General features: G+C 31.7%; 1 protein-coding gene across 3 annotated transcripts in view; it reads left to right on the top strand.

The window, feature by feature from the left end:
• Positions 1–10,681, top strand: part of LOC107754396 (clathrin heavy chain 1-like) — a 57,071-nt gene that overhangs the window by 34,794 nt on the left and 11,596 nt on the right. For all 3 annotated transcript variants that reach the window (XM_016570814.1, XM_016570813.1, XM_016570812.1), the window contains 7 exons: positions 1,418–1,575; positions 3,135–3,299; positions 4,184–4,291; positions 4,366–4,533; positions 5,603–5,752; positions 5,947–5,976; positions 9,662–9,668. In XM_016570814.1, coding sequence (XP_016426300.1) covers positions 1,418–1,575; positions 3,135–3,299; positions 4,184–4,291; positions 4,366–4,533; positions 5,603–5,752; positions 5,947–5,976; positions 9,662–9,667 — 785 coding nt within the window. In that variant the 3' untranslated portion in view covers position 9,668. The remainder of the gene's footprint in view (positions 1–1,417; positions 1,576–3,134; positions 3,300–4,183; positions 4,292–4,365; positions 4,534–5,602; positions 5,753–5,946; positions 5,977–9,661; positions 9,669–10,681) is intronic.

Genomic DNA, 10,681 nt, shown 5'->3' with positions numbered 1-10,681 from the left:
AATTACAATTTATATACTTTTTAACCTCAAACGCTCGTCTTGTCTAGCTCTGTGTGAACTGTTTTTTCACTTTCAAGACAGTTAGGGTATGTCTAAAAACTCCCATCTCATTTTCTCCTCCAACTTAAAAATCATCCTACATCGCTGCAGAAGTACCGACCCAGTGTTTACAAAGTGAACATGCAAAGAAGATCAAATGCCATTTACAAAAAAAGAGTTTTTAGACCTACCCTAACTGTCTTGAAATGGAAAAAACAGAGTTCACGCAAAGCTAGACAAGATGAGCGTTTGAGGTTAAAAAGTATATAAATTGTATTTTCTTTTAGAAAATAACCAATTGTTTTGCTAGATAAGACCCTTCTTCCTCGGCTGGGATGGTTTAGAGCCGTTTGAAGCTGCATTTTTAAACTGCATTTTGGAAGTTCAAACTCGCGGTCACCATAGAAGTCCATTATATGGAGAGAAATCCTGAAATGTTTTGCTCAAAAAACATAATTTCTTTTACGACTGAAGAAAGAAAGACTTGGATGACAAGGAGGTGAGTACATTATCTGTAAATATTTGTTCTGGAACTGAACTACTCCTTTAACACTAGAACCGCCAGGGGTCGCTGTATACCTAAAACCGCCATGCACATGACTACTGTTTTGATATAGCTAAATAACATATTATTTCACTGTATTTATTTATTTATTGCCAAACACCCTAGTTGTTTGGAATTTGCTTGGGGAGCTCATCAACAATTATAACATACATTAAAATACATATATAAATACAACTACACATATATGTCCTATCAATTATAAGGAGTGAAATGCAGATGCATAGATACCAGAGAAATTAAGAGCATGCACAATCCTATCCTGATGCAAAATCCGTGTAGACTTCGTTTTAATTGCTGAAGGAAGAGGCGTAAGTTTTTCTGCAAACGTGAAACATAGATCTCATCAATAGTGGGGAGATCACAACCGATAATTTTCGAAGCAGCCCGAGTTATGTTACTAATCTGACTTCTCTGCTGAGCTGTGGAGCTACCAAACCACACTATAAGTGAGAAAGTCAGCACGCTTTCAATGACAGCTCTATAAAAATTTAACATACCAACTTTAGATACGCCAAACTTCAAACCTTTGATGGCATTTTTTAATAATGCCTCTTAGGTTGTCGTCCCACTTTAACGTTGCAGAGATGGTAGTCCTGAGACTTAAAACATTGAACATTTCCTGACCATTAATAGTCAATGGCAAAACAGCATTTGTCCTCCGTCGGAAATCAAACACCATTTGCTTTGTTTTTAGGACATTCAACTTGATTTGTCCTCAGATGTCCTTAAACTGATGTGGAGATGGCTGAAAAACGTCCATAATATGCTGTAAATTGATTGAACAATATCCCAGGCAAGTGTCTGTTTTTATAGGGAACTGGGAGGATCTGGTGAAGTTTCTTCAAATGGCGAGGAAGAAAGCCAGAGAGTCGTTTGTGGAGACGGAGCTCATCTTTGCTCTGGCTAAAACAAATCGTCTGTCTGAGCTGGAGGACTTTATCAACGGCCCCAACAATGCTCACATACAGCAAGTATGGAGATTTACACACTTTTGATGTTAGCTAGCTTCCTTTATCTGATAAATCTCTCTCTGTATCATTTTTAAAAAGTTTTATTTCAGTATTATTGAGATACTATTATAGTTGTTGTTTTTTTTATTATTAATTTTGGATTAGTTTTTATTGTTATATTTTCCATTTTCTTTTTAATTTAAGTTAAAATTTTAGCAATTTTGTTTTGGTCTTTTTTAATATGTCAATATAGTTTTTTTTATCAATTGAGTACATCAGATTTAACTTAGTAAAAATTAGGAATGTTGCCTTGGCAACTAGCTGAAATAATATAATAATGAAAGTAAGTTTAAGTTTTTTATATTTTATTTCATTTAATGCTTACTATATTTCAAGTAACAAAAATTTCAAGATTTTATGGTTTAAGTTTTCGTTTTGTTTAACTGTAATACCTTATAAACCTGTAATACCTTATAAACAATAACTTAAACAACTCTCGCACTCTTTTTGCTTCTGTTGAGAGACTGACAAACCCCCCAAGTCAGATTCCCAGTGAAATGCTCTCCGACAGCAAATGCAATGAGTTTGCGTCCTTCTTTTCTGAGAAGATCAATAATATCAGAAAGGCGATTAGCACATCCCCAAGTTATGCAGAGGTCAGACAGATTCGACCGCAATATCAAAAAGAAGATACTATGTCTGGTTTTGAAGCAATTGATAGCAACATTTGGAAGAAATTGTATTAAATCCAGACTCAAAACTCATCTGTTTAGCTGTGCATTTATTGAATGAGCACTGTGCTACGTCCAAACTGATTGCACTTTATTTTATGTATAATCTTTTTCTATTTTTAACTGTTTTAAATTCCTTTTAAATCAATTTTTAAATCATTTAAAAAGGTTTTAAATTCCTTGTTTTATTGTTGTGATTATTTTTATGATTATTTTACTTCCTTTTATGTAAAGCACTTTAAATTACCATTGTGTACGAAATGTGCTATATAAATAAACTTGCCTTGCCTTGCCTTAATAACCTTGTAAATATACAATTATATTGTTATTAATATATAATACGTTGTTATTAAATATACGTATATAAATATATTATATACTATTATATAATATATTATTATATATACAATTATATACTTGTATTATTATTAAATATAAAATATTTTATATATAGTATAGATATAGTTTGGTATATATGTACGAATAGTAATAGATAAGAGAAGATAATAGAAATATAACATATTTCATGTAATGAAGTTATTAATAATAATGATAGCAACAACAATATATTATGCATATATATTTAATATTAATGATAGCATGTTTATATTTAAAAATGAATATATTTTAAATTATTAAAATAATCGGATTTGAAACATTTTCCCTAATGCTTAATAAATAATCCATAATAAATAGTTTTTTAAGATTAATTTATAATCTTGTTACTCAACATTATTGTGCATACATAATGACAGTAGCAGAACGTGTGCTTTGAGATCTATCACTTGAGATCACCGGGGTCTTCTTGTATTATTTTCAGTGTGTCCTGTAACATGTTTCTGTCTGTAGGTTGGCGAGAGATGTTATGAAGAGGGTATGTTTGAAGCCGCCCGGCTGCTGTTTAATAACGTGTCTAATTTCGCTCGTCTGGCGTCCACACTCGTTCACCTCGGCGAGTTTCAGGCGGCCGTTGACAGCGCACGAAAGGCCAGCTGCACACGCACATGGAAAGAGGTGAGAGATGAAGACGTTATTAAATACATCTCGTTAAACTAGGGCTGATTGAAATGTTTTAAACAAATTAATTACCTAAAGTAGAGGTGGGCGATATGGCAAAAATATCATATCACGATTTTTTTTTTTTTTCTTTTCTTTTCAGGAATATCACGGTTTTATCACGATTCTTTGTCATGTGTGTTTTACTATTTTGTCTGAGCCGTACAGCCAAACTAATTTCCCTATTTTAAAAGCAAAGCCTTACAAGGAAACAAAATATAAAGTAAAAAAAGAATTGCAGATATTTAGGCCAATGTGGGCGAAGATAAAAAACTTATTTTATCTTTGTTGTTAAAAAACAGTTAAAACAAACAGTGCTTTATTTTTCTGATACAGCAAGTGTATTTAGCAGGAGCATTCAAGATTGAATCAACAAAACAAAAATAAAACACTATATTCACTTCACTGTATAAATTATACATAGATTCTTAATAAAGCAACTGTATTAATTTTCTTCAGTCAAGAGCAGCGAGTGATTTTTCTTTTCTGTCATCTGTCTGTCAATTCTGTCATAATGTTTTATTTTATACCATAATTTACTCAATCTCAAGTTGTTTTTAACCTGACTGAGCTTCTACTTCCAACAAATCATATATCATTTTGAAGGAATTTTAATTGAGAATGTGAAACTAAAAAGAACTCATTTTTGAAAATTTGCTCATTCCGACTCATTTTGTCAGAACCGGTCACATATACAGTAACTGCATTTTATTGCACCATATGAACATGTTAAATTGACAGCCCTACTTTAAACATTAAAGTCATGTGTCATGCACAACTGGTTTGTAGCATCCTGTAATGTGTGTGTCCTCACTGAAATCTCAATCCTGCTGTATTTTTAGGTGTGTTTTGCGTGTGTGGACGGAGAGGAGTTCAGGTTAGCGCAGATCTCCGGCCTTCACATCGTCACTCATGCTGATGAACTGGAGGAGCTCATTAACTACTATCAGGTGAACAACCCTCACAATCTCAGTCTGTGGATGAGCTCAGTGCGGGTTTGTGACGTCTTCTCTGTGTGCGTCAGGACCGTGGGTATTTCGAGGAGCTGATGGTGCTGCTGGAGGCGGCGTTGGGGCTGGAGCGCGCTCACATGGGCATGTTCACCGAGCTGGCCATCCTCTACTCCAAATACAAACCCCAGAGGATGAGGGAACATCTGGAGCTCTTCTGGTCTCGGGTCAACATCCCTAAGGTGCGACTCTCGCTGATGTGTTCCTCAGAGTGTGAACTGAAGAAATAAAAATTTTATTTTCTGCATTCTGAAAGCTGCATCCTGGAGCTCGTATAGAAGAGCGTGACGCTTGCAACGTGAAGGTCATAGGTTCGATTCCCAGGGAATGCATGAACTGATTAGATGTAGACGGTGAATGCATTGTAAGACACTCTGGATAAAAGGCATCTGTGAAATGCATTTAAATGTAAATGAGTAACTAAGTAAATGAATAAAAAAATTACTAAATAAGTAAATAAATAAAGTGAGTTATCTGCACTGTAAGGACAGTTGTACTGAGGAAATTTCCTGTTTCTTTTGTTTTTGTATCTTTTTTATGTTGCACAAGGGTCACATTTCAATGTTACATTTTGGTTTGATTATTTATCATATCTACACTACTGTTCAAAAGTTTGGGTTCGGGAAGATTGTTTAAATGTTTTAAAAAGTGTCTCTATCTTGCTCAACAAGGCTGCATTTATTATATTAAAAATACAGTAAAAACAGGTCAATCGTGAAATATTTTTACAGTTTCAAACAGCTGTTTTCTATGTGAATATCTATTAAACTGTAATTTATTTCTGTGATGCGCAGCTGAATTTTCAGCATCATTACTCCAGTCTTCAGTGTCACATGATCTTCAGAAATCATTCTAATATGCTGATTTGCTGCTCAAGAAACGTTTCTAAGTATTATCAATGTTGAAAACAGTTTCATTTTTTTGTGAAACCTGTGATACATTTTATTTTTCAGGATTCTTTGATGAACGTAAAGGCATTTATTTGAAATAGAAATCTTTTGTACATTATAAATGTCTTTACTGTCACTTTTCAACAATTGAATTCATACTTAATGAATAAAAAAGTATTAATTTCTAAATACAATTAAATAAAAAAAATCATATTGATCTTAACACTTTTCGAATGGTAGTGTAATTAGCTATATAATTTGGACTTTTCTCTTGTTAATATTAATAATGATATGCATGCACTGCAGTAAAGGCTTTGTTGGAAAGGTTGTGTTTATGATTTGCTGTGTTGTGATTGGTCAGGTGTTACGAGCGGCTGAACAGGCCCATCTGTGGGCGGAGCTTGTGTTCCTGTATGATAAATATGAGGAGTATGACAACGCCATCCTGACGATGATAACACACCCCACCGACGCCTGGAGAGACGCTTCCTTCAAAGAGCTCATCAGCAAGGTCACATGACACTGATCACATGTCTCAAAAGTTTCTCCAGTAGCTGTCCTGCAGCGAGAGTCTAGAGCTCTGAAATGATTGTGGAGCAGCTCAGATCCTCTGATGAGAAATGATTGAGTTTGAAGCATGCAGACTTTGATATCTGAGCATATATGAGGATGTATATTGTTCTTGTTTTCGTTCGTCTCATTAAGGTGGCAAATGTGGAGCTGTATTATAAATCCGTATTATTTATATATTAAAGATTGTTAATTAGCTTTTATTTTATATTTTTTGTTTTCTTTTTTTTTTTTAGTTTGTTTTAGTCATTTTGTTAGGTTTTTGTTTTTATATTTCCATTTAGCTTTAATTTATTTTTATTTTAGCTTGAGGTATTTTATTACTGTACTTCATTTTAAATTTATTTTATTTCAGTTAGTTCCCTAGGCAACATTTCTACTTTCATGTAAGTATTTTTTATTTTATTTTATTTTTTTATTTTATTTATTTTTTCTCTGTGATGCAGCTTTATTTAGTATAATTTATATATTATAGTGTACAAGATTTTATTATTAGCGTTTAGTTTTAATTATTAGTTCAAAATTATTTTAAAATTAGTTTTATTTTTAATTTGTAGTTATTTTATGTGCTTTTGTCATTTTTATTATTTGTTGTGTTTTTATATTTCTACTTAGCTTTAATTTATTTTAATTTTAGTAATTTTATTACTTCAGTTTAAATTTATTTTATTTCAATTAGATGCCAAGACAGCATTTCTTTTAATGTGAGTTTAAGCTTTTCATCTAATTTTTTATTTTTTTTATTTCATTTTATTTCATTTTTTTTCTCTGTGATGCATTATTATTTTAGTATTATTTAAATATTATAGTGTATAAGATTTTTAATTAGCTTTTAGTTTTATATTTGTAGTTTTCTATTTTTTTGTTTTTTGTCATTTTGTTATGTGCTTTTGTGCTTGTTTTTATTAGTTTTTATATTTCTATTTAGGTTTAATGTATTTTATTTTAGTTTTAGTAATTTTATTACTTCAATTTACATTTATTTTATTTCAGTTAGTAGCCAAGGCAATTTTTATTTTATTTTATTTTATTTTATTTTATTTTATTCAGTTAACAGAACTGATTTGTATTAGTTTTAGTTTATTTAATAATGAGGGTCGTGTGTGTTTGCAGGTGAATCAGTTGCGTCTGGTTAAACCGTATCTCAGATCAGTGCAGAGCCACAATAACAGAGACGTGAATGACGCGCTCAACAACACACACGCTCACACACACACACACACACACACACACACACACTCACACGCACACTCACACACACACACACACACACACACAGAGCTTCAGTGAGAGTAAGATCACGTGATCTGAAGTGTCTCTCTTCATCGTCCCGCTCAGGGTCTGCGCGCCTCCATCGATGCATACGATAACTTCGACTCGATCGGTTTGGCTCAGAGGCTCGAGACACACGAGCTCATCGAGTTCAGACGCATCGCTGCGTATCTCTACAAGAGCAGCCAGCGCTGGGCTCAGAGCATCCAGCTCTGCAAGAAAGACAAACTCTACAAGGTACAAACACAGAGACGCATCACTGCCAACCTGTTGATGTTTGTTCCTATATATATTTGTATAGTTGTATTTATTTATTTTTACACATTTATATTTTTTTAATTATACATATTTATTTATTTGTAATAGAGCATATTAACGCTGCAAGACTAATAGTTTTTATTATTTATTTTAGTATTTTTAATTGTTTATTTGCTTTAGTATTTTGTGCTTTATTAAATGATTGATTTTTTTAATTAATAATTTTCATTAATAAAAAAATAGAAAATGAATAATTTAATTAATAAAAAAAATACATATTAAACCTTCTTTTTACTGGGTATATAGAGGAATGATTCACCCAGAAATGAAAATTCTGTCTTTTTAAAACTTTTTTTTTTTTAATTAATTCTGATTTTCAGTAAAAAATATCAAATTAATTTACTGACTATTTTCCACACTTTTTTGCTACTGTGTCTGTAAGAATAATTCACACAAAAATGAAAATTCTGTCTTCATTAATTAATTTATTTTTAAAAAATGAGCATTTATTGTTTGTTTGTTTGTTTTAAAGTGAATTTTCATCAAAAAATTTGCAGATAATTTAGTGACTGTTTTCAATTAATATAATGTTTTCAATGAATACAATTCTTTCTTTAATTAATAGATGTTTTAAAATATATTTTTATTAAAAATGTGCATTTACTATTTTTTTATTTATTCCTTAATAATTATTTTTTATAAAAAATTTGAAGCAAATTTAGTGACTATTTATTTTTTCCCCTTAATTTCTTAATGAATTTTCATTAAAAATGTGCAAGTATATTTAGTGACTATTTTCCACCCTTTTTTTTTTTTTTTTCCCTCATGTTGTTTCAAAACTCTGGCATTATTTCTTTCTTTTGTACTTCCTGCCAAACAAAAAGAAAAGCAGAGCAGAGCAGTATCAGGCTAAAGGCACTCATTCTCCCGTCTGTCTCTGTGTCAGGACGCGATGCAGTTCTCCGCCGAGTCTCAGGACGGCGCTCAGGCTCAGGATCTCCTGCGCTGGTTTGTTGAGGAGGGGAAGCGTGAGTGTTTCGCCGCGTGTCTCTTCAGCTCCTATGATCTTCTGGCTCCTGACCTGGTCTTAGAGCTGGCCTGGAGACACGGCCTCGTGGACTTCGCCATGCCGTACTTCATTCAGGTGACGAGGGAGTACCTGAGCAAGGTGCGTATGAAAGCATCTCAAGCAAGTGCTGATCATCAAAAAGTCCACTTTTTACACATTACTCACGGTTTCTTGCAACAAATGACCTTTTTCCTTCACCTTTCAGGCTCTTAGTATAAATGTTGCTATTAGATGTATTTGATTTTTAGATAAACACTTACTCCATATACAGGAACAAATAATAATTCACATAAATAATTGAAATATAATAAATTATAATAAAAAAAAATTTCCACCTTGTTTATAAACAAGTGATTTACCTAGAAATGAAAATTCTGTCATTATTAAAAATAACATTTTATTTTATTTATGTAAAATTATTTTTTTATTTTATTTTATTAATTTAATTAAATTTTTTATTCTATTCTATATTTTTATTTGGCATTTTATTAATGTTTAAAGGAATGATTCACACAGAAATTAAATTTTTTAAATGTGCAATCAATTTAGTGACTATTTATTTATATATTTATTTATTTATACAAAAAATCAGTTGATTTAGTGACTATTTTACAGCCTCTTTTTGCTTCAGTATCTTTAAAGGAATAATTCACCAAAAAAATGAAATAAAATCTACATATATTAATAAATTTTTTTCATTGAAACTGTGAACATCTGGCAGATTCTCCTCTTATACGAAGTGAAATAATAGTGTCTTTTTCTTGTGTTGTTTAGGAGTAATAAGTAGACCATATTAATAATGTGTTAATGAATTTGTTACCGCAAAGAAAAAAAAAAACTGAAATCAGATTTTGGTAACACTTGTTAACATTAGTAAACTACATTAGAAGTAACGATGAAAAATACCTATTATACTAAGCATTTATTAATCTTAGTTAATGCTAATTTCAACATTTACTAATACATTATAGTTGTATCTGTTAATATTATTTAATAGACTTTTATTTAATAGAGTTAACATGAACTAACAGTTGTATTTTTATTAACTATATTTTTAAGAATGATTGTTTTGGACAATCTGTTTATAACAACTAGAGTGTTTTCTAGTTTATTAGTTGTAATTAGTTTAGATTTATCTGTTCAGGTTTAATTCAGTCACCCTGAATGAGATTCATAATGTATTAGTGCCTGATAAATATTGTTCTGATTGCATAAATGAAATGAGATCATCTGATAGAGTAGATATAATAGCTGTAGTGTAGTGAACTCATTTTTGAGAGTAAGTCTGAGCTCTGTAAATGGTCCAGAATGCTAAAGCTGATCTGAGTCTGGTCCTCTACAGGTGGATGAGTTATCCCGACAGCTGAAGGTCTGTCTGTGTCTGTATTAGACATTAGCGCATGTAGCGTACAGATTCATAACCGGTTTCTGAATCGTTTGCTTGATTACCCACAGTGCACTGCTCTGTAGCTGTATTAAGCCTGTTTGTTTGCTTGTGTGAGAGCGTCTTTGAGAACATAAAAGGAAACTAATTATTATTATTATAAGGAGAATTATTGAGATGTGAAGTGGTTCGCTGGAGTCGAGCGTCAGTCCTCATATGAACCGAAATCATTTATGACTGCCTTCTCAAACTAAATTAGTATTCTTTAATATTGGTCCTGTAAGTCCTGCAGGTGTCAGATGCTCATTACACATGCAGTACATCAGTCTGACCTGCAGAGGGCAGCAAAAACACTTACCTTAAACGTAAGACGCATAACATGAAATATACTGTATATATACTGTATATATATACATATACTGTATATATATATATATATAAAACATACGGTTATATTAAAGATACATTAATAATTTTTTGTTTCAAGCAAATATAACTTGATAGTTATTTTATATTTTATTCAACATAAAATGTATACATTTAACTATATACTAAGAATATTTACTATATTATATTATAGAATATTAAAATTTTTGTTCATAATTTGTTTTATTATTTATACATATACAGTGCCTTGTGAAAGTATTCATACCCCTTCATTTATTTCATGTTTTGTTATGTTGCTGAATGCTCAATGCACCAAATTATTGAGATAGCCTTAATGAAAACCCAGTCCAGAGCATTCAGTACCTCAGACTGGGCAGAAGGTTCACCTTCCAACAGGACAATGACCCTAAACACAGCAAGAGTGGCTTATAGACAACTCTGTGAATGTCCTTGAGTGGCCCAGCCAAAGTCTGGGATTGAACCCAATCAAATATTTCTGG

Source organism: Sinocyclocheilus rhinocerous, unplaced genomic scaffold (assembly GCF_001515625.1).
Source record: "Sinocyclocheilus rhinocerous isolate Xijiao unplaced genomic scaffold, SAMN03320098_v1.1 scaffold1223, whole genome shotgun sequence".
Classification (NCBI taxonomy): Eukaryota; Metazoa; Chordata; class Actinopteri; order Cypriniformes; family Cyprinidae; genus Sinocyclocheilus; species Sinocyclocheilus rhinocerous.
Note: the sequence above shows the minus strand (reverse complement) of the source record. Positions and strands in the feature narration are given on the sequence as shown.